Source organism: Equus caballus, chromosome 20 (assembly GCF_041296265.1).
Source record: "Equus caballus isolate H_3958 breed thoroughbred chromosome 20, TB-T2T, whole genome shotgun sequence".
NCBI classification, from domain to species: domain Eukaryota; kingdom Metazoa; phylum Chordata; class Mammalia; order Perissodactyla; family Equidae; genus Equus; species Equus caballus.
The window spans coordinates 59,950,388-59,975,496 of record NC_091703.1 but is presented as its reverse complement, the minus strand read 5'-3'; the positions used below and the strand labels follow the sequence as shown (position 1 = coordinate 59,975,496).

General features: G+C 39.7%; 1 protein-coding gene across 2 annotated transcripts in view; it reads left to right on the top strand.

Annotated features, from left to right (window-relative positions):
• Nucleotides 1-10,949: 10,949 nt before the first annotated feature.
• The window catches only part of LGSN (lengsin, lens protein with glutamine synthetase domain), an 80,923-nt gene continuing 66,763 nt past the window's right edge, over nt 10,950-25,109 (top strand). The window contains exons 1-3 of one of the 2 annotated variants that reach the window (XM_070244787.1): nt 11,006-11,288; nt 20,148-20,279; nt 21,365-21,537. Coding sequence is in view for 1 of the 2 variants with exons in the window: in XM_014734521.3 (XP_014590007.3) it covers nt 11,190-11,288 (99 nt within the window). In the remaining variant the exon portion in view is untranslated. Of the gene's footprint in view, nt 11,289-20,147; nt 20,280-21,364; nt 21,538-25,109 lie in introns of both variants that reach the window. The other variant, XM_014734521.3, reaches the window with a different exon arrangement.

The window sequence follows — 25,109 nt, the reverse complement described above, 5'->3', positions numbered from 1 at the left end:
TTGGTCCAGATGCTGGCTCAGGGCCAATCTTCCTCACCCCCCAAAAAAAGTGATTCTTGTCAAACTTCACTTTCTCAAACTATATTGAGTTTTTCTTGGGTCAAATAAAATCCTCACCCCACATTGATTTAAAATCCAGTATTAACTGAAAGCTCAAGGTTATGTTAGAAATGTATCAAAACTCTAGGTATAGGAAATAGATGGATGACACCCTACATAATTCACGGCAATTTCATTCATTGATTCAACAAACGTTTCATTGGGTCATTACTCTAAGTGCTAGGTACTATTTCAGTGAAGAAGACACATTTTTGAACGAGGAGACAAAATCCCTGACTTTGTGGAACTTATATTCTATTAGAGGCAGATAATAAACATAATAAGTTAACGAATGATAAAGTGTGTCAGAAGCCAGTAGGTATTATCGGAAAAAATATACAGCAGGGCAAGGGAGGCTGGAGGCACGGGGGTGATTGCAGTTTTCAGAAGGGTGGCCAGGCTGGGCCTTGCTGAGATGGTGTGATTTACACGAAGACTGGAAGAGGTGGGGCTCTCTGGGGATAGTATGCCAGCTGAAGAAATGGCCAGTGCAGATTCTGGGCTAGGAGTGTGCTTGGTGTGATGGAGAAACAGTGACAAGGCCTTTTGCTGGGCAGAGGGAAGGGGCGGAGATGCAGTCTCAGGGAGAGGGGAAGGGGCGTCTGACCGTGTGCATCTTTAGGCCACTGTCAGTGCTCTTGATTTGTCCGTGTTCCTTGTTAAGCGTAATCACCACGTGTTCTTAATTCTTACAGGAAGCGGGAGTGTCTGCCACATACACAGCACTTTTGCAGGGAAGCTGCACATGCTTGGGCTTTGCCTTAGCTCAAGTGTTGTGAATGAAGTGACCTCCTGCTCCCCCTCCCTCCAGCCTACCCTTGGTTGATTGGAGAGAGAACTGGACTCCGGGCAGCTGTCCACAGCACGCCAGTCTCCAGGAGTGGGCCTGGGTCAAAAGACTCTCTCTGAAGAGCTTTGAGTGGATTCGACTAGATCCTTCTCAGGAATTTAACTGAGAAGAATGAAAAGAAAACAAGCTGATAATAGAAAGAGAAGAGGACACACGGGAGCAGATAGGTTAACAGTGGAACAATTAGAATTACGATCATTAGGGAAGTCCTGCTCCCCATGTCCCCAGGAAGCTTAGGAATTGGAAAGACAGTCTAGCTTCTGGCCCTATGAGGCTGATTCTAAATGGTTCCTGCTTTTCTGGGGTTTTCATGCGTGTGTGAACTTCTATTACCATCCCTCCTCATCTTACACTGTTTCAGGTAAATTGAATAAACATCTGTTTCTTACAAACAAAAGAGCCTAACAGAAATTATAATCACCAGGGTAACAGTCTCCTTGCATTCATAATCATCTGTAGATCAGTTTAGGCTATCGAATCTTGAAAAAGATTTTCACCTTCTACATCCTTCAGATGTGTTGGATGAGGACACACTCGGGAGCCAGCTCAGTCCCTAACCAGCCATGTGAGTTTGGGCAGAGATTTCACCTGAGAGTTTCCACATCTGTAAAAAAGAGATAACAAGACCTCTTAGAGTTGTTGGGAGATTAGATAGGTACAGAGCATACAGAGATCCCTCAGCCGGTACCTGGTACGGAGTAAAGACTCCAATAGCAGCATCATTTGATGCTGTTCCTCTATGCTAAAGAAACACTCCAGGTGACCACTGTCATGGGTGGGTTAACTGCTAATTGTTAGGATAGTGGTAATTTACCGTTTATTAGTTAGAGTCCTTCAAAATAGTTAGTCAATCTCTACACTCTACGGGCATGTTTCAGTCAACAAAGCTTTTTGTTAACTGCAGAGAAAGTTATCTATGGAGAGGGGGACAGGCAGGCACAGCTTGAGAGTCCCTGCCCTACACAGGAAGGACCTTGAGTTTGGTGCTGGGGAAAGCGACAGTGACACCCAAGGCACACAAAACCTGCTCACGACTGAACTCAAGCTCATCGAGGACTTAGGGGACTTTGATTTTTTAGTCTATGCTTGTCTTTGTCTTTGTTTTTTAATGATACCGGTACCTGGAATATGGTAGTAAGCACACAATAAATATTTTTTGAATGAAGAAATACATGTTGAATAAATGAAAAGTAATCACAATGAACAAAAAGACTGGAAAAGAGGAATAAATCAGGGGCTAGGGAAATGCAGAAGGAAGGGCAATAAATTCTGACCAGGGTATTGGACCACGTGTTTGGAGACTGAAGACTCAACATCTGAATTGGATCTGGAAGACTAGAATTTTGACAATTGGTCAGTGGGGTGGGGCTCCAAGGGAGAGCCTTTCTAGAAGAGGGACTTCCAAGGATCAGAGATGTGAAAGTAAGTATTCAATCTGGAGAGTAGGAAGTTGTCTGGGGTGGGTGGACCTGAGTGAGCCTGGTGGAGGACAAGAGTGGTCCAGAGGGTGTGACAGGAGATGAAGTTGAAAAGGCTGTCTGGAACCCGCATGTAAAATGACCTCCTGTCCCATACACTTTGGATTTTATCCTAGAGGCATGAAATGAAAACAAAAATAGTTTCTATTGAATTATATAAACATATACTCATATTATTTAAACAATATGAAATATTCATTAGCACAACATAGCCCTAATGATCTCTGAGATTTTAAAAGGTCATTCTCATAGTAGTGTGGACAGAGATTAATGAGAGAAGGACTAGATTTAGGGGGACAGTGGGCTATTGTACTAATTCTTAGGAGAGGAAAATGCTTTCAGGGTTTCTGGAATTTCAACAAATAATGTTAACTCCATCAATCATTTTCGAACTCTGTTTAGTGAGTCAACTCAAGAAATATTTGTGGAGGTCCTGGGATGCTTCATGTACTTTGGGGAGGCAGAGTAAGACAGAACAAGAAGCTCCCCATCTCGCGGAAGAGAGATATAGGCTCAGCCTTGAAGAGAGAGTTATCAAATGTTTAGATCTTTGACTATCTGACTGTAAAAAAAAAAAAAAAACCAAAACAAAACCCAAAAAGGTCTTCAGTGCAGTTTCAACTTCTTTGTGTGAGTGGGTGGATGTCATTTCATATTTCTAAGCTACTTGCTGGGAGCTCTGTTCTAGGCTCACCCTATTTTGTGTTGGATTATTGATCTTTTCTTACTGATTATATATGAAGGAAAGTGGGCGTTCGTGTTATCGATTGCATTTTCTCCAGTCTGTCATCGGCCTTTGTTTGCAGTTTCCTTATTCAGTATTTTTAAATATAACCAAAATGCATCCACTGTTTCTTTTGTGGCTTCTGAGTTTGGTGTTGTATTCGGAATGGCATCGGACGCCTCAAACTTATACAAAATGCTTCCATGTTTTGATGTTTTTATGATTTCATTAACCTACTTGGAGTCTACCTTGATCTAACTTATTTTTTCCTAGTGGTTACCCAGTTAGCTCAACACTGTTTGTCCACAAATCCATCTTCTCTGCACTCATCTGAAATTTCATTGTCGTTTTAGTTTGGATTCCTACATTACCATACGATTCTAATAGTTACTTATGTATTTATTATAATGTTATGCTACTTGTGATATCTTTTCATGAAAGTTATTCTTTGTTTGAACTCAATAAGTCAATATATTATCTTATTTTGTCCTGTTCAATGCCTTACATTCATTATTAATATTTCTTTATAATTTTAAATTATGCCTGCCTGTTATTAATAACAGTTGGTTTTTGACCTACTAGTCATTTACTGTGGTCACTGATGTTTGGTCTTATTTCTGTCTGTTTCTTTTGAGCTCTGTTTTTTCTCTTTCTAAATGAATGGAGATTTATTTGGCTTTACTTTTCGTAATTACTTGAAAATGACACATGCCCTTCTTCATTTTATTAACTTCGCAGTAAATTTTTCGCAATCGGCTGTTTTCCTTTGCTCACCAGGCTCTAGCCATCCTTGTCTTTTTTTCTTTTCTTCAACTGCTCCAAGTGTTCTACTCCAGGGCCTGTGCATTTGCTTTTCCTGTGGCCAGGCGATTTCCTCCCCAGACCTCTGCATGGTCGGCTCCTTCTCATCACTCACTGAGATGTCACCACAGCCATGCGTCACTTAACGATGGTGGTACCTTCTGAGAAATGCATCATTAGGTGATTTCGTCCTTACGCGAACATAATAGAGTGCACTTACACGAACCTAGATGGGATAGCCTACTACACACCTAGGCTATGCACTGCTAATCTTGTGGGACCACCCTGGCATACGTGCTCTGTTGTTGGTCAGAAACGTTGTTATGAGGCCCCCTGAGTGTACTCACAAATGCCTTCCACGATCTCCTTCGCTATAGTTCCTCCCACCCCACTCACTCCCAGTCTCAGCAGCTCATTCACTCTCTACCTCCTTATCTCATTTGATTTTCTTCATGGGCTTTTCACTCTCTAACAGGATTCTGTTTTATTATGGGTTTAGTTGTCTTTTGTTTACTTATTTATTTTCCTTATCCTGCCTCTAGAATGTAAGCTTGGTGAAGGCAGATACCTTGTCTATCTTGGTCATCATTTTATCCCCAGTGCTTTGAACTGTGACTGGCACACGTTAGGCCACTAATAGTTGGCAAATAAATATTTGTTGAATGAATGAATGAATAAGTCCTTGTTTTTCCTAAGAATGTCTTCCTGTTCTTCAAAACTCTGTGGGGTTCCTGGACCTCTAGTCCCCGTCAGTGTGCTCTGGGACAATCCTCCCTCTGGCTTTCTGTGTAAATCCTCACCTTGCTGTCTAGGGAATGGTGGTCATTGCCTCCTTCCTTTTAAGCACAGGCAGGATCCCAAGAAGACCAATCTGGTTGAAGGGGCAGCAAAACCTGGGGCTTAGAGGGTCCTTGCTCACAGGGCCAGCACATTTGCAAATGGACTAATCCATTTATTTTGAAAACAATTGGTTTTGATGTAATGTCTTATTAATAACCAATGCTCTATGGTTGCTTTAAGAAATAAACATTTTTTTTCTCTTTCTTAAGACTTGGAACAAATTGCATATACTATGAAATTAATTGTTTTCTGGTTGATGAGTTATTAAAAATTTCCACATGTTTAATCAATATTATTAACTGGATTTCTGAAGTAGAAATGTTTGGAATAAGGTTGGAGTTTTGGACAAGGTAGGCTGAAGTAAGAGTCTGAGAATCATAAGAGATGAAGTTTGGTGCCAAGGGTCTGAGGTAGCCGGGGGTTCTTGCTGATCACAGTGAAGCCCTTAGTTGGCTATTGGCTTTCAAGTGGGATGCTGAGGTCTGTAAATAATCCTGCTTCTTGGGGTTTCCTTAAGCCTTCAATCTAGGCAGTTAAGGCAGATACACAGAGACTCCAGACTCCTCCCAACCACTACCTGGCTGGAACCTCACCTAGCCAACAAGCTCTCTCAATGTTGTTAGCAATAGGCAGAGCCCTGAAGGTGGCAGTGAGAGGTGTGTGTGTATGTGTGCACATGTGTGTGCACGTCTGTATGTGTGTGTGTGTTTGGGTTGAGACGGGGAGCTATACAGCAGGGGGAGGTGAGAGGGGAAGGTGATTCTTCCAGAAGGAAACCGGGTCCTCTGTTAGCTCCAGGGTCCTCTTGCATATTATTTCCTCCTGGTCATCCTATTACTTCATCCCTCCCTCACTCCCTCCCTCCATCCATTCATCCATCCAGTAGACTCATCAACAACGTTTCTGAGCCCCTATTCTTCCAGGCATGGGGATACAGTAGTGAACACAATGAGGTTCCTTTTCTTATAGAGTTTAAATTCTAGTAAAGAGAGAGAAAAAACAAACAAATAAATACATGATGTTTCATTTAATGATAAAAACCTTGGAGAAAAACAAAGTATGGCAAGGAAAAAGAGAGTGAAGATGGTGGTGGTGCTACTTTACACAGGGTTGTCAGGAAAGTCCTCTCTGGGCACATGACATTTGAACTTAAGGAAAATAAAGGATGACCTTGCTTGTGGGTTTCTGGGGAACCCTATTTCATGACCTGTTAATGAACCATGACGCGTGGTTTGGAAAATTCTGATAGGGCCTGTTGACTTGGTAAGGTTTGGATTTTATTTTAAATGAAATGGGGAAGCATTAGAGAATTTTGAGTAGAAAAGTAACATGATCTGACATATTTCAAAAGAATTACTTGGGCCGTTGTATGGGTAACAGACTTTGTGGGTGGGGGAATGCCGAAGCTGGGAGACCTGTGCATTCAGTCCTATAACTTTGCCATAACTTTATTTATTTATCACTATTAGTATTCATCAAACTTCCTTCATCAGATATGCTAAAAATAGGTAAATAACAGCCAGCTTTTAAACAGAAGTTTCATAGTTTGTGTCTTCAAATGAAAACCTGGCAGAATTGGTACTCAGTAAACTTCAGTTTTCTCTATCCTTCAGTCTTAATCAAATCTTCTCCTTGGCTAAACAAGATTTATCTGGAACACAGTCCAACTTCTCCACAAATCTCATTTGGTTGTTCCATCTTGGTTGGCCTCGGGCTGTGTTCCTTTGGGGCCACACTTATCTTCCGGGATCTCCACCTGCACAGCCAGTGTCCTCTGACTCAGCTGGATTCTCCATGGTGGAGCAGGCTTTCTGTCCTTGTAAGTGGCTCGAGGCACATGATAACTTTGTTGTTGCTGCTGATTGCAGAGCAGCCCTTAATTGTGTACATCTTGCCCTTTAACACACGTAGCTAATGAATGAGAAACTGCTTTTCTACGGAGAAAAGATCCTTTGCAAAGAACAGGTAGGGAAAAGTTTACGTGGAGGCTGTTTTATCCCAGAACGCGCTTGGTGTTTCCTGTTTCTTTCTTAGACTGGCTTTCCCTCCTCCTTCCTTGCTCTGCTTCATGTCCTGGGAGGCTGACTATTACGGACCACACCACAGGCTCCGTCCCCCTCTGGTTTTAGGTTGGGTTTGGCTAACAGGAGGCCCCAGTGGAGATCTGAAAATGGGAAGGGAACAGGTTTTGGATATTTGTTCCGCCAGCTTCCTTTTTGCTTGGTTACCATTGATTGCTTTTGTCCCTCTACTAAAGGTCATGACTCCCGCGGGCAGCCCTCTGTTACAACTATAGCTTCTCTCTCTGGGTTCTAGTAACCTTCTCTCACCCTTCAGACCAAAGGGTGATAAAGGCTCCTAATTGTTCCTGGTCCTGGGGAGCTGCAGCAGCTTTTGTGGGTTCCTCCTAACACTGCCTCCTCCTCTGTAAGTAAAGGCTTTATTACATTCTCTTCAGTTGTCCTGTTTCCTGCCAGTCTCATAACTGAATATGCAGAGTTTTCTCTTCAGGAGTGGCTGAGTGGGAAAGTATAAAACTCTCGTACAGAAAAATACTTAACGCCATTTGAATATCCGAGACAATTTTATCTTGAAGTGACAAAAAAGGGAACTCACAAGTTCACCTATCAGTTTAGCCCCTGGCCATGACACACGAATACTTAGGCCCATATGTAGCCATTTGAAGCAGAATTGGCAGTTATTTATTTATTTATTTTTAAAGACTTTATTTTTCTTTTTTCTCCCAAAGCCCCCCAGTACACAGTTGTGTCTTTTTAGTTGTGAGTCTTTCTAGTTGTGGCATGTAGGATGCCACCTCAGTGTGGCCTGATGAGTGGTGCCATGTCCGCGCCCAGGATTCAAACTGGTGAAACCCTGGGCCGCACAAGCGGAGTGCATGAACTTAACCACTCCACCACGGGGCCAGCCCCTGCAGAATTATTTTGAGGAAAGAGCGTTTAGATTAAGCATTAAACAGCTACATGTATGCTTTGAGGATCCACAAAGTCTAGGCAGAAGGAAAATTTCCTTATAAAATTCCTTTCCACTGGGAAAGGAAGTAGCTGGTTATGATTGAATGAGAGACTGCTAGTTGTGAGACGCCGTGAATACTGGGTCAGTGTGAATCCAAACATTCAGGGAGAAAGATGATTGGTTAGAAGTGGCATAACATGGTATTTAGGGCACAGCTTCTGGAACTAGACTCTCCGGGTTCAAACCCTGCCTCTGCTATCTTCCAGTTGGGAAGCTTTGGCCACGTTACTTCATGTCACTGTGCTTCAGGGTCCTATCTTAACAGAGGAAAAACAGGAGGAGCTGATTCATAGTACTGCTATGAGGAATCAATGAGTGAATTCATGTAGAGCACTTAAGATAGTGCCTGGTGACATATGTTTAATAATTCTATTTCTTTGTGTTATCCTGAAAGTAGACATGACGTTGCTGGGACAAGGACAGATTATTATTACTTACAGAAATAACCTTATTTGTTGCCTTTCCCCTCATTTCTTCCTCCTTCTGGAATGATGCAATAAGAGCCAATGGACAGGCCTACATGGGGTGTGTGTTGTACTGTAGGAGAGGAACCCCCAAAATATGAATCTAGAGCTTATATAGGAGAGGGGTGGCTGTCACCTCATTTTTCAGGAAAAGGAGAGATACTTTTGCCCCCTACTGTGAACAAATTCTCCTTGGGAAGAGGAGGGGAAGAATCCTGGGTTTTTACCCTTTGGAATATAAATAGTCGGCCCCCCACATTAGTGGGTTCCATTATGTGGATCCAACCAACCGTGGATTGAAAAGCCTACAATGGTTGCATCTGTACATATTCAGTGTTTTTTCTTGTATTTATTCCCTAAACAATATAGTATAACAAGTGTTTACATAGCTTTTGCATTGTATCAGGTATTATAAGTAATCTAGAGATGATTTAAAGTATACGGGAGAATGTGCGTAGGTTATGTGCAAATACTACACCATTTCATATAAGGGACTTGAGCAGATTTTGGTATGGGGGGTCCTGGAGCCAGTCCCCCCCGTGCATGCTGAGGGATAACTGTGAGTGTTTCCTGGAAAAGATAAGACAAGTGTTCCTAGGTTTACAGCTCCTGGAATGTCTCTATGGCTTTGGGTCTCATCTGACCCCAGAAGTGTAAACACACACCCCTGGGGAGGAAAATCTTCTGCTATCTGTTCAATAATCGTTTAGATTTCAAGGTTTGTTCTTTAACCTAATCCATGTAAAACTTTTCCAGAAAGCCCCAACTGTTTAGAAACATTAAACATTGACTTCCTGACACCTGGCACATAGTGAACCGCTGTCAGCATCAGCTCTCAGGATCCTGCAGCTGGTCAGAAGCAGTGGAAATCGTGCCGTAACTTCCGAGGTCTGTTCCCATCTGAGAGCTGTTGGATAAATCTGTTCGCTTGCTTGGTACTTCCACATTAATGCTGTTTCTTAGTGAAACGCAAAACTTCTGAAAGTTTCTTATAGAAGCCAAGACAACTTATAATCATAATAATTATGAATCTAAATAGTCACATTTATTAAGTTGAAGCTAATCACTTTACACAAATGATTCAATTTAGACTTCATGGCAATGTTATAAGATGGGTGCTTAATATCGACACTTTATAGAACAGGAAAATAAAGCTCCTGGAGGGGAAGCAACTCACCTCAAAGTTATACACCAGTAAGCGGCAGAGCCATGAGTCCATGCATGCATATATGCCTTCAAAACTCATGCTCTTTACTGATGCAGTATGAAGCAGAATCTGTGTTTTTTGTTTTTTTTTTAAGATTGGCAGCTGAGCTAACACCTGTTGCCAATCTTTTCTTTTTTTCCTTCTTCTTCTTCTCCCCAAAGCCCCCGGGTACATAGTTGTATATTCTAGTTGTGAGTGCCTCTGGTTGTGGCATGTGGGACGCCGCCTCAGCACGGTCTGATGAGCGGTGCCATGTCTGCACCCAGGATCTGAACCAGCGAGACCCTGGGCCACAAAGTGGAGCGCGCGAGCCTAACTTCTTGGCCACAGGGCTGGCCCTGGAACCTATGTTTTTAAAGGGAAACTGCTACGAGTCCTCCATTCTCTCTGCTGGTGGAGATCAGCATCTGAGAATCTGACACGTTGTGGAAGACGCGGCTGTTTCTCTTCTGCGTGGCCCCACCCAACACTCAGGCTTAGGTTTGCTGCCTTGAACCCACAGCCTGGCACATTGGCTAGGGCGTAGCTCTAGAGGCCTGATTTTGGAGTCAGAAAACCTGACTTTGCTTTTTATTCCACAGCTTACTAATTGTGTGACCTAAGGCAAGGTGGTTATTCTCTCTGAACTTCTGATTATTCATCTATGAAATGGGGAAAGAAATGCCTGTCTTGCCTTACTCACAGGGCCATTTGTGAGGATCAAATGGTATAATAGGTGTGAAGGCACATTGTAGACTGCAAAGCTTTCTATAAAAGTAAGGGACTATTATTTACTCAGTAGCAGACACGTCCTTTGCCAGGCACTGAGTTAGTTGAGGGCAATAAAAAAATCAAAAAGACATGATCACTCAGGTTGCTTTTTAAACTATCCCTAACAGTAAATCATAGAGAGCAGACCACGTTAGGCACCTATCAAATCCCTGTATCTCTGCTTTTTCTTTGTTAACCTAATTATACATTTGCCCAGGGTGGCATGTGCCCCACCCCAGGCAATGGATTATGATTGATCTGAGTCTCTATGGCTCACCTGCTCCCTGCTTTTCCAGCTTCCTTTGCAGTTAAAGTTCTATGAGTATCAGTTGGAGTTCTGGCTTGGAACAGAATTTTACTCAGATGGTCAACCAAAAATATTTTAATGATGAATCCGTTTATAGAGATGTGGGTAGGGTTAAATGTATCAATAAGGCACCCAGAAACCAGCCACAGTGAGGGGCTCTTAACACCCCAACGCCTGAAAGGGCAAGAGATGGAGTGTTGGTACCAGAGCCCAGAGCGGGAGCCATGGAGGAGGGTGCCAGAAGGAGCTGTAGTTGTGGGAGGGCATGGCCAGTGCTAGAGCTGCAAGTGATGAAAGGAGATGAGGGGGAGGAAGAGGGAAGGAATTCCCCAACCTCTTTCAACTCTCACAGCCTCCAATCTTTGCTCATGTCTCTCATCTGCCCAACCTCATCAGGAACCAGAAGGCAAAGGAGCTCATCGTGTGACTTCATTCTGTTCAATAAGATGTAAGGGGAAGTCTGTTGGAGTCATTTCTGGGAAAACTCGGCTTTCCTGATAAAAGGCCTCAGGCATGGATGGCAGTTCCCTTTATTCCTCCTTTCCTTCCTTCCTCGAATGAAGAGATGAAGACCAAAGGGCAGCAATCATCTTTCAGTCATGAGGCAACAGATGTGAATAGGACAACGTGCCCAGGATGGGAGCAGGACGACAGGAGGAGCCTGCCTGGTCTCTGGTGGCATTGTCAAAGAGTCGAGTCAACTTCTGCAATCACTCTCTTCAGAATTCTTGTTTCGTAAGTGATTTTTGAGTCTCTTTACTTTCATCTGGTCCAAGTTGTACTGATATAGCATATTCCATTCATAGATTTTATTTACAGTTGGTCCAAGGGGATGCAATAAAATCTGTCTTATTAAAAAACAGCCCAAAGTAGTGAGGGTAAAGGATTCTCATGATCGAGGAAGTGAAAACATGGCATCTGGGTTTATGTAGTCCCCAGATTCACAAAGCCAAATTTGCATCCAACAGCATATGTTTAATACTTTAGCTACACCTTCCCCACCAGTAATACCTGCTTGATAATTGCCTTTGATGAGACTGCAGACGCGGTGCTGTGGGGACCACACCTGTCTTGCTGACCATTTGTTCCTGGGGCCTCATATAGTGCCTAACAAAGAGTATGCTCCCAGGGACTAGATGCTGACTTAGATCGAAAGTGTCCAGAACTAAGTCAAACAGAGACTTTTCTCTGCTTTTCTTGACCTTTGCTGAGGTCAAGAATTTGCTATACTTTTCTTAGATGAAAAATTTTCTCAGTCACAGCTTCTCAGACAGCCTTTCAACTTGTAAGAGCTAAAACATCCGAGACTGATTTCTCAGCCATCATGAATATTTGGGGACATTCCCTTGCATGTGAGTGAGTGAACAGGCGCAGAAATTTGCAGATAGTTCTGGGTCACAAGACTGAGTGTCTAGAAGTTGTAGTGCAGGCTGTGCTAGAATGTGCTGTTTATTTAAAAAAATCTATTCATTCGTTTGTCCAGCCCTGTAGACAAACACCTCACATCCAAGCCGCAAAACTAAAGGCAGATTTACTTAAGGAGGAGGATGCAAACTGGAACACAGGCAGCATTTTATTGGTGAAGAAGGTGGGTGGGGGACCTGCTTCATTGTGAACACTTTTTATTTTTGTACTGAGGTGTTATTAATAGGGGTGTTTGGTTACCAAAAAAATAAACACCAGAGTAACCGGAATGTTGGTCTAAGCGTGGGGAAAAAAATCACATAAACAGCTATCTTATGTTTTTTAATGGCTTACTTTTGTTATGAAAACAACATAATCTAAATACTATAATTTATGTTCTGTCGTATGGATTCAATTACATATTGAATGAAAAATGATTACGCTAGTATTTATTGTGCTTTCTTGTTGAATGCTGAGATACTGAGATAATTAGGTACATGTTAATAGCTTTTTAAATCAATAACTTGAACAAAACAAGTCTCTAGTGTAGGCTGCAATTTATTTGAACTGATTGGTGTAGATTTTATCTATTCATTCTATTTCAGACTGATTTTAGATGGGAGCAGAGTTTTGAGGGAGCGAGAGTATTTTTAACATTTAGGTAATTTGATTATGATAACAGTTCTCTATGATGTGGTCACGAGAAGACTGTGTCCCTTTTCATAATCTTGTTTTTAACCAAGATATCCACAAAAAGAAAAACACATCTATAATGATTTAGTAACTACAAAAACTCTGAACTGCTAGGAAAAGAATTAGAGAGTGTAAAATTGAAGAGGACTGATTTGACTAGCAAACTACTCTGAACTGTTTCCATGCGCTGTGTGTTTGTTTTCCAAACATTCCAAATTAGCACACTAAAAAATTGAGAACCTGTGTTGAGACAGTTTCAATTGTGAAAGCAGGTCAGGAATAGCCTATTTTCTCCCTATAATCTGCCTCTGCTTATATTTTCACTCTCTCACACTTGGGTGAGGAAAAATACAAGTTTGAAGCAGAACAATGGCCGTGATGTCATTATCTTGGAAAAGAGAAAAGGAAAAGAAGTCACTGTGGGAAAAAAGAAAGGACTGTAAATTCCTGAATGTTCCTCTTCTGGTGACTATTTCTTAGCTTTGAATCCTCATCTGAATATAAAAGGACAGTGTCCAAAACTGTGAAAGATGGCAAAACAAGGCATGTGGTTGCATGAGCTGTTTTATGCTGCTGTTATTCAGAAAGTCAAAGTAATGGTTTGTTCTTGACTTATATTAACGAACGAGAATTTAAAATCAATGCCTTTGGCAGCCTGCGGTTACCTGGGATGCACTCCCAGCGCATGCGTGAAAGGCAAGCACCTTGCCTGTGTGTGTGTGAAGGAGGTGGAGGGGCGGGAGACGGCTGTGGATTGAGTAGTTCTAATATCAATTTTACAGCATCTCTTTATGACTGTAATTGCTTTTATGGGGTTTAGCAACTCCCAGTTGGATCGGCTTAAATGTAATTTGTATTAGAATTGCAGAATTTGGAAGAGAGAACCAAATCTCTGTGGATCATAAAAATTGGATGCTAGCTAGTTAATATGTTTTATGAGATGCAATGTAAAATAACCACACTTTGTATTTTGAGAAAAAGTGTGGTATCATAGTCAATGACCTGAAGGCACTGCCACCTTCTTTCCAGGTATTTCCTTGTCGTGTCAACTTGCTGAGAATTGTCGTCCTTTCCTTTGCATTAAAAAATAAATAATTAAAATCTTTTAAAATTAAATTTTCAATTTGCGGTAATTGTAGATTCACATAAAGTTGTAAGGAATAATACAAAGAGATCTTGCGTGCTCTTTACCAGTCTCCCCTAAGAAGGAAAACTATAGTTGCAAAATAGATATCCACGTCTCTTCTCCTCCTGCTTCCTTTTCAACCTCTAACTACTCATCTGCTTTCTATCTCCACAATTTTCTCATTTCAAGAATGGAATCAGTATTAACCTTTTGGGATTGGCTTTTTTAATAACTAAGTGTTATTATCTGGAGATTCCTCCAAGGCGTGGTGGTATCGAAGGTCCACGTGTTTTTACTACAGATCAGTATTCTATGATATGGTTATTCCATAGTTTGTTTGATCATTCACCCAGTGACGAATATCTACGTTGTTTCCCATTTTGGGCTTTTATGAGTAAAGCTGCTATAAACATTTATATATAGGTTTTTGTGCGACCCTAAGTTTTCATTTCTCTGAGACAAATGCCTAGGACTGCAATTACTGGATTGTGTATTAATTACATGTTTAGCTTTTTAAGAAACTGCCAATATGCTTCCCAGGGTGGCCGCACCATTTTACGTTCCCATCAGCAATCTGTGACTGATTCAGTTTCTCCATATATTTGTTAACAAGTGACACTTAGTGTCATTGTATTTTATTGTAGCCATTCTGCTAGGTGTGTAGTGATACCTCATTGTGGTTTTAATTTGCAATTCCCCAGTTGTTAATTCTCTTGAACATCTTTTCATGTGCTTAAGCCATCAGTAAAATGTCTTTTCACATCTTTTGCCCGTTTTCTAATTGAATTGTTTGTTTTTTTACTAGTGAGTTTTGAGAGTTATTTTTATGTTCTAGATATTAGTCTTTTGTTGGATACATGCTCTGCAAATATTGGTTTATAGTTTCTTTTTCTGCATTGCATCTGGTTTTGGTATCAGAGTAATACTAGCTTTATAAAATGAATTGGGAAGTGTTCCTCGCATTTCTGCTTTCTAGAAGAGATTGGGTAGAATTAGTGTTAATTCTCCTTTAAACATGTGATAGAATGTTCCCATGAAGCCATGTGGCCCAGAGATTACTTTTTTGAGAGTTTTAAAATTATAAATTCACTTTCCTTAATAGTTACAGCATGAAATAATCCATTTCTTATTGGGTCAGTTACGACAGTTTGTGGCGTTTTTTTTTTGTTTTTTAAGGAATTGGTCCATTTCATCTAAGTTTTCAAATGTATACATGTAGAGTTGTTTGTTGTATTGTCCTTTTGAGTCTACTGTGTCTATAGTGATAGCCCCTATTTCATTCCTGATATCGATAATTTGTGTCTTTATTTTTTTCTCAGTCTTACTAGAGGTTTGTCAATTTTACTTAGTTTTTCAAAGAACTGGGTTTTTGTTTCATTGATTATTTCTAACGTTTTTCTCCTTTCAATTTCATTAATGTCTGCTTGTATTTTTGTTATTTACTTCCTTGTGCTTTCTTTGGGTTTATTTTGCTCGTCTTTTTCTAGGTTCTTGAGGAGGGAACTTAGATAACTGATTTGAGACTTTTTCTCTTTTCTGATTTATGCGTTTTGTGCTATATATTTCTTGCTCAGCACTGCTTTAACTGTGTACCACAAAGTTTTGATATGTTGTGTATTCATTTTCATTCTGCTCAAAGTATTTTTTAAATTACCTTTGAGTCTTCTTTTTGACCCATGGATTACTTAGAAGTACGTTGGTCAATTTCCAAGTGTATGGAGATTTCCTATTGTCTTTTTGTCATTGACTTTTAGTTTGGTTCTGTTGTGGCTGGAGAACACACTATATAATTTCTATTCTTTTAAATTTGTATAAGTTTGTTTTATGACTCAGGATATGGTCTATCTTGGTATATGTTCCATGGGTGCTTGAAAAGAATGTGTATTCTTCTGTTATTGGGTAGAGTGTTCTATAAATGTCAATTAGATCCTATCGATGGAGTTGTTGAGTTCTTTAATATCCTCGCTGGTTTTCTGTCTAGTTGTTTTTCCTTTGTGTATTTTGCAGCTCTGTTGTTTGAGGTACTCACATTTAGGATTATTATTTCTTTTGGGTGGATTATCCTTTTGTTGTTATATAAAGTTTCTTTCTTTGTCTGATTGTTTGCTTTTCTCTGAAGTCCACGTTAACTGATATCAGTTTAGCCACTCTTGTTTTCTTTTGATTAATGCTTGCATGATACATCTCTTTTCCACCGATTTAATCTCAAACTGTCTATTTGAAATGAATTTCTTGTAGATAGCATACAGTTGAGTCATGTTTTCTTAATCCATTCTGCCAATCTCTGTCTTTTAATTGGTGTATTTAGACCAATTACATTAATACAATTGTTGACATATCAGGGCTTAAGTCTGCCATTTTATTTTTTGTTTTCTTTTTGTATTCTCTGTTTTTTCTCTATTTTATTTTCCCTGCTTTCTTGGAGCTTACCTGAAGAATTTTTAGAATTCTATTTTGATTTACCTATAGTATTTTTGGGTGTAACTCTTTTATTGACCTGTGAGTGGTTGCTTTAAGCATTATCCTGTATATATAACTTATCACAGCCCACTGATGTTGTCCTTTTGCCAGTTTGAGTAAAGTATAGAAACCTTACTCTCCTTTATGTTCCTTTACTCTCCTCATTGAGAACCACATCAGGCAGTGTTATAATTTTTGCTTCAACTTTCAAACATAATTTAGAAAACTCAAGAGGAGAAGGAAAATCTATTGTATTGACCTATAGGTTTTCTTTCTTCCTTCCTGATATAACAAGAATCTTTCTTAATTGTTTTCTTTCTCTTTATAGAATTTCCTTCCGTCATTCTTTTAGGGTAGGTCTACTGGCAGCAAGTTCTCTGTTTTCCTTCATCTGAGAAAATCTTGGTTTCCTCTCAATCTTAAAGGGTATTTTCACTGGATATAGAATTTTCTATTGACAGTTCTTTTTTCCCAGCACTTGATAAATATTGTACTACTTTCTTCTGACTCTAGGGTTTTTATAAGAAATCTATTGTCATTGGAACTGTTTGCCCCATATGTAAGGTGGCATTTCTCTTTCATTTTGTAAATAGACTTTATTTTTTAGAGCAGGTTTAGGTTCACAGCAAAATTGAGCAAAAAGTACAGAGATCGCATATACTCCCTGTTCCCATATACCCCATATATACAGACTCAGCTTCCTCCACTATCAATATCCCACATCAGAGTAGTACATTTGCTACATCTCATCATTTTTTTAAAAAAAATTTCTTCTTGGTCTTTAATTTTCAGAAGTTTGACTATGATGTGTCTTGGTGTGGATTTCTTTGGTTTATACTATTTGGAACTCCCTCAGCTTCTTGAATCTGTAGGTTTATGTCTTTGGCCAAATTTGGGAAATTTTCAGCTCTTTTTTTCTTTAGTACTTTTTCAGTCACATCATCATTCTCATCTCCCTCTGGGACTCTGATAACAAGAAAGTTTGAAATTTTGTAGTCTCAAAATCTGAGGATCTGTGCACTTTTGTTTCGCTCTACCTTCTCTCTGTTGTTCAGAGTGAATAATTTCTACTGTTTTATGTTCCAGTTCACTGATTATGTTTCCTCCATTCTGCTCTTGAGTCCACCCACTGAACTTTTTATTTGTTATTATATTTTTCAGTTCTAAAATTTTCATTTGATTCTTCTCTATAACGTGTATTTCTTTGCTGAGTCTTTTGACTTCTTTGCTGAGATTTTCCTTTTTAAAAATTTGTTTCAAGTGTGTTCATAATTGCCCATTGAAACATTTTTATGAAGACTGCTTTGAAATCTTTGTCAGGTAATTCTATCATTTCTGACATATTTTTATCCTATAGTTTGAGAGCTTCCTGATTCTTGGTATGATGAGTGATTTTCGATGAAAACTTGGACATTTTGAGTGTTATATTATGAGACTCTGGATTTTATTTGAACTTTCTGTTTTAGCTGACTTTCTCTGATACCACACCAGCAGAGGAAGGGGACACCACCTTGCTAGTGCCAGGTGGTGTAGGAGTTCTGGCTCCAAACTAGGCCTCCAGTGATACCTCCCCCAGTGGAAGGGGTACTAGCCAAGCTGGAGGGAGCTGAGCTGTCAGTTGTTGGAGTAGCCCATTAAAGCAATGAGGCAAAATGAAAGTAACAGTCAAGATTTTAATCACTTACTGTGATAGTATAAGCTAGAGGCTAAACTGGAGAAAGTGCTGGCTCCCCTCTTTCCTGTTCTACCCCATGGAATGGGGTGCCAGTTGAGGGTTGGGTGGATCAACACAGATGTAGGAGTCTGGGTATCATCTTATTGTTGAGGGAGTCCTGAACAAAGGCTACTGCCATTTTATGGACCCAGGGGTCAGGGGTTTGGGAGGGGAGGAGAGGGGAAGTGCTTTTCTAGGAGTGGAAAAATACTGAGTCCTGAGCCAGAGTGGAGAAATGTGTTTTCAAGTGTTTCCAGTAAAGACAAACTTGAAAATGGAGGTGCCTGGGCTAAGGATGCATATGTGCAAAGGAGCAAGACCAGGCACTGGGCCTGAGCCCTTGGCTTAACTCGCCTCAGAGTTTGCAGTGCATTGGCTGTGCCCCAAGTCTGGTGAGAGGAGGGCAGCTTTCCCTGCTGAGCCCTGCCAGGTAAAGCATCTGTGATTGCTTAGGGTTGGGCCTGAACAATCACACATAGTATTTTGTCCTGGAGCCAGAATCTTCAGTGCCTTATTACTGATTCTCATGTCGTCTCAACTGACACCATGGGATGGGAAGTGGCCTCATTACCTCTGGGCGGTGGTGAAAGTTCTGACTCTTCACTGGGCCTCTCTTGGCACCATCTAAGTGGGGAAAAGGAAGGGAGCACCATTACTGCTGGGTGGAAGTTCAGACCCCCCTTGTGTGCTTGCTCATACTGTGAGGGCGGAAGTCTATCTTCCTTTGCTGGACGGGTGGGGTAGGGCAGTGTTCACTGTGCGGTTTGGTTGGAGTAGGACAGCTCTTGTCTATAAGCTTTCTTCTTGCCCCTCTCCTGGTTCTTTGGCTGGAAAGAGTAGGCTTTTGTTGGGGTTTTGTAGTCCTTTCTGTTTGGTGTTTCCTAGTTGCTGGCTTCTTCACTCCTACCTCTGGAATGGATGAGGCAAAAAGAAACCTCAGGGATCTCATCAATGTGTTGTTCCTTAAGTCCCGAGGTTCCTAGCCAGTCCGCTTTCTTCTCTCCACCTTCCGGAGCTTTCTTATGTTTGTTTTGTGTATAATGTTTAGGGTGTTTCTTTGTCATTAGTGGGAAGACTAGGGAAAGTAATTTACTCCCTCATCCCAGAAGTGAAAGTTACTTTCCTTACACTTTTAAAATTTAGATACAAACAATCAAATTAATAAAATATTAAAAATTAAGTGGAAGGACTATGGGAAAGACGACTACCCTTTGCCTCCCTCCTGCACGTCTCCAGTATTGTCCCTCAGAGATAAGCACTTCAGTTATTTGTTTCTAATTCTTTTTGGGTTCACCTCCACAGAGTTAAACAATGTGCTTTTTAATTTATTGTCTCTAAACATCATCCTGCCATATAAAATCACTTAACTTGCTCGCACTGTCCTTCTCTCTTCTCTTAATTTGGTTGTCATATGTCATTAATCCTAGCTCTTCGACAGGTCACCTACACAGCTTCAAATTATGCTCTCACCTCTGTTACTGGATCTCCCATGGACAGGATTTCTTGTCTTCCCGTTTGTAAGAAGAAATATTAGCCCTCCCTTCCTTTCCTCCACCATTTTTCTCCCCTCTCCATCTGACAACCTCTGACAGCCACACATTTACTTCATCCTCTTCTCTGCCCCACTTTACCCACAGTTTTATTTTAAAGCAATCTCAGCGTCCTCAACTTATGTAACACCACTTTATACGTGTTAAGTCGTATGTGAGTCAAGGTCCAGTTAGGAGACAGAAATCGCACCTGCCATGTGAACAGAGAGAATCTGAAGAATTGTTAACTAAATATAAATTTGTTAACCAGGTAAATGAAAGGGTAAAAAAATGAATTCTAGTCATTAAGGAGGTGGCAATTATAGGAAGCAGCTACCGCTCTTAGGATTGGGAGAGCAAAGAGAAGCTATTGGAATTATTAAAACTTAGAAACTGAGGGGAGAGGTCCCGGAAGGCTGAGACGTAGACCTCAAAGTGCGGGGTGCGGCCCAGGCAGTGCTGATGCTCTGTGCTGGAGGGTGCGGGGTGCTGAGATTTGGTTCTGCGAATGTTGGAAAAACCGCAAAGCAGAGTCAGCTGCAGCCGTGGGAAGGAGCTGCTGCTGCCAAGACAAAGAAGCATCAGTGGGGTGATGCTTCTAGGAAAGGGGAACAGACAGGAAGAAGTGAATCTCTTCTACGTCCTCTGACCTTGTCGTCTCCCTCCAGTGCCTCCAAGAGTCAGCTGAAAAAGCAAAATGTGGCCTGCAGAGTCCCAGCTCCAGCATCATAAAGCAGAGCATAGAGGGTGATTTCGAGCCGAGAGACACTAACTTCAGAACCGGCACTAGCTGTCACTTGGTGATTATTTTTATGTAGTTTGATGTATGTTTTTGATAAGGACTGTGCATTTTATTTCTTTTCTATGACTTCAGCTTTCCCTTAAAGTATATTTTGGTTTCATAGATCATGGGTACAAAGTACTGAAATCACCCTATTTATGAGCAGACTCAGTTCTCTTTCAATCATATTCGGCTAATAGAAGAATTTTAAATTTCATTTAAGTGGCAGCCCAAAGGGGGTAAGGAGAGGTATAAAGCAGGATTGAGTGATCTGAGAGAGGACAGGATATAGTGAATCAGAGATAGAGATTCAGTACTTCTCAGTTTGTCCCTCAATGTCATTTTATAAGTTTCCTCGGGCCACTGACTGCTTGCCTGCCCTCTAGGGAATGCTGAATTCTTTTAATACAAACATGTATTCCAGTGTGGGCAGAAGATTCTCTTAGGAGCCCTTGAGACAGTGGCAATGAATCATGTTGCCTCTCGGTAATTTTTCAGAGATGAGGCAAGGAAGCCAACCTTTGCTAAACTCTGCTTTTTTTTTTTTTAATTGCAACATATTTGGAAATGGACGGGGAAGACAAAATGTGAAATAGAGGTGAAAGGATCTAGGTTTATAAGCTTTCTTCTTCCCTCAATGATTAGGAAAATAGGAAATGAGAACAATTTGTTTCATTTTGGATGTTTCATCTTATGTTAGATCAAATAAATGGCCTTCCTCCCAATGTATGTATTCTCCATGTATTCGATGAAATTAGATAGAAGAATAATAAATGCTCAGGTGAAACCTAAAGAGAGAGTTCACACAATGCTGCCTAACCAACATCCACGGTAGTATAGGATGAAAATATGGAAAGTGAAATCCATCGAGAGTTTAGAATTTCATGAAGTAACAGAGCATGATGTATTAGGAAAGCTCTTTTGACTTCCGGGTGCAGGGAGGCACTCTAGCTATCTTGAGAAGTGGGAAGATATTTTGAAGGTATGTGTGATAACAAAAAGGTCAAGGATCTCATAGGATTGCTTGAAAGAATATCAAACAACATTTTTCAGGCATTTCGTGTGCATAAAACTGAGATAGTATTGTTATCCTCATTTCCTGAGGCTCGAGATGTTGTAACTCAACCACAGTGCCGAAGCAGTGCACGCTGGAGGTGGGGCAGGGTTTGTCATTCCAATGCCCACTCTTCTCGATGGCCCGCCTGGTAGTAAGTACAACCACCAAGACTAATGACAGCCGCCAAGACCAGTGAATCCTCTTGCCTCTAATATTCAAGGTAATCATAATCATTTAGCTAAATATAAATGAATTATATGTGCACACATGAAAACTACTACCTATTTTCATAAGAATTACTAACTTTAGAGGGTAATCAAAATTCTATTCTTCTGTTTGAACTTATTATCTTATCCTTAAAGCTAAATCGTTACAGGTTATTAAATATGACATTAATGTAGAAATAATTTCATGACATTTTACTTTTATTTGGAGTAGCTCATATTATTTATATAAAGGAGGATAATCATTTAACAACTCTTATGCAATACATCCTGTAGAGGGAAAATGACATTTTCATTTTGATTGGGATGATTTGAGATTCGTGCTGAGAAGGTTGCCTAAGGTGACAGAACTACTCAGAGCTAGAAATATAGCACAGAAATCTCTATTTCTAGTCCAATGATCCACTTAGTTCAAATAGGGCTCACGCTATTCACAAAGCAATGTCATTCGCCACAAATAAATCTAGTTAAGTAAGAAAGGAGTAAAAATTAGATGTTAGGAGAAACAATCATTTATGTAATAATTGTTAACTAATGCTTTGTTTTGGGAACTAATTTTATATCCTCTATCTATTTCTTAAAAGAAAGGTTTTATACATTTAGTAAAATGTATAACTATTCTTAATTATCAGTTGCCCTTGTTGAGATATAGAAATTGCATTAGAGTTCACTTTTTAAAGGCCCAGAGATGTTTTATAGGATTAGATGCCAAAGAATTAAAGATTGTTATTAATTATAACAAAATAATATAGTTATGTAATATTAATTATATCATGCTAATGCGTAACCTTTGTGATATATGATGTTGCTTTATATTTTATTAATGTGCATGTGCAACACTAGTATTTTAATTCAGAAACTGTCTTTACCTTTTCAGAATTTTTATAATGGTTTATGGGGATTATAATGCCCTGCAAATTTTTCTATTCTTACTCCATTGACTGAAACCAGAAAATGAATTTCTAATCAATTCTTCTTCCTCCTAACTAACCCTCATTTTAAGGCTCTTAAAAAAAATCCTGAAAAATCACTAGTTTTAGTTTTTCTCTTTGCCTTTGCTATTAAGTTACAATAAAAATTCAGTTTATTCTTACCTATTTTCTTTGCTTCCCTTTTATTTTAGAGTTTTTAATTGCCAGATATAAATTGAGTGCTTGCACATTTAATAGTGCCTGATAAGTATTTTAGCACAGTATTGAGAGCCTCATAGAGCTTCAATAAAAAGTCATTTTATTGTTATTAGAAAAGAAATATTAGAAATATTATTTTATTATTACTATTAAAAGTCATTTTACTTATTATTATCATTAGTAGCATGAGCAATGCAGTAGAATTATAGATCAAAGCCTCTGCCCTCAGGAGTAGATCTTGAAATGCAGTAATGGAGAGATGTGGCATTTAGGAAGGAGAGCGTGCACAAGCCAAGGCTGGGGCCTGGTGTATCTTATTTCTGATGCCTTTGCTGCTTTGCCCTCACCTGCTGTCCCCTTACTTGATATCTAACTTGAAACTGAAAACTGAAAATAACTGGGAGAAAGCCTGTGTAAATATTAGCTCACACCATTATGACTGGTGCTTGGGAACATAGACTTTGACCAAGAAAACTTTGGAGATCTTGGGACACTCGATATTATTTCTTGGAGAGCTGGTCACATTTCTAGTCAATTTCAGGAAGAGGTCCCTGGAGTCATTCTAGTGTCCTGAGGCCATTCAGAGATGGACTATTGTTGTATGTCCTGAGAAACACTCAGGATAACTCTGGGCACAATTTAAGTTTCATACTAATTCAGTAACTGGTCTAGTCTGTGCTTCCAAACGTCCCCAGGACATAGACTGGACTGAGTTTTTTGACCTAGATTTATTGTAAAGCTCATTGCCTGGGACTTAGAAAGGGACTCGTTTTACCCAGAGGAAGTGGTGTGTTTGGAGCATGAGGCACCCGCCACCTACTTGTGTTTGGGATGACTCCAAGATTTCATTAGATTCTTCTGTGCCACCCAAACCCAACAATATTTACTCAACACTCCCTAAGAGCCCGACACTGTACTACATATTTGGTTAAAATATGCATCATAGGGTTCTTGTCCTTGAGTGGCTTACAATTCCAAAGAAGCGGATTTTAAACTGTGTTCATTGCACTTTAGTGTTCCAAGAAGAAGCCCCAGAGCCACCAGAGAGGTTGCTATAATTTTAGAATTGCACTGGGTGGATGATAAATGCCCAATAAACGTAGCCTGCGGGCTTGTTGTTCCACTAAGCAACTTCCTTTTTTATTTGTGTTATATACGTGATGTATATATTTATATATTGATCATCCAAGTAAGATGTTATTTTAAAAATGGGTCTGCTCCTAACTAAAAAAAGTTTAAAAAATTAATGGTCTCAGTTATCTCTTGTTTCAGAGTCGTACCAAATATTCGTACATTCATTCCATCAGGCCGTTTTTCAATTTTATAAAATTATGAAGTGCTGCTTTTCACTAGATGACTGCCTATAAAAAAATCAAAATATTTTGACAAATATTTATTCTTTACTGAGTTTTGGAATGGCCTAATTATAGATAATAGGAAAAAAGAGTTAGAGCCACCAGCATTACGAGACTTTGTATGTGTTGAGGCTGGACCAGCCTTTATGGACGTTATAAAGGGTAACACTTACTGTGTGCCAGGTACTAATACAAATCATTTTAGACATTTTATGGCATTTAATTTTCATAACCACGTTATGATTGGCATCTTATTTTACAGATGAGGTAATACTGAAGACAGGAAATATTATTTAAAATATCCAAAATCATATAGTGAGAAAGTGACAGGGCTGGTATCAAACCACAGGCATCCAGTCCCGGAGCCATTAAGTATTTTTATCCCAGTTCTATAAATTAGCAAATTGAGGTACAGAATATTAGAACTTTTACCTCAGATTATGCAACTGTGAACTGTCAGAGCTAGAATTTAAAACATCATCTGATCTCAAAGCCTAGTGGGTCAGAATATCATAATGGTTGGAGATAGTTAGAACTTAGCAAAAGATAAATTGGTTGTTTCTGACAGTTGTGTAAAATGAATACTTGATCGAGAAGTTTAAACACTTGGAAAACAATTTTTAAAAGCCTGAGAAAACTGATCAGATAACATTTGACAGACATTAATGTATCTAAGGAAAGCTTACATTAATCTACAGAGACATTTAATGTCTTTTGTCAGATATACCTGCCCTAAGTATTTAATATTTTCCATGATATTATAGAAGACATTTTAAAAAAATCCAATTCCTGATTATTGATTGCTAATATATAGAAATACAACTTATTTTTTGTTTATTGATCATATATCCTGAAATCTTGCTAAGATTGCATATTAGTTCTAGAATCTTCTTTGTAGATTCTATATATCATCTATTTCTTCTTGGGGGAGGTTTGGTAATTTGTATTTTGCAATGAAATTGTCCATTTTATCTAAGTTATCAAATTTATGGGCATGCATTTATTCGTAATTGTATTAATTATCTATCGCTACATAACAAATCACCACAAACTTATTGGCCTGCCAGAACTGGGGATATTGTA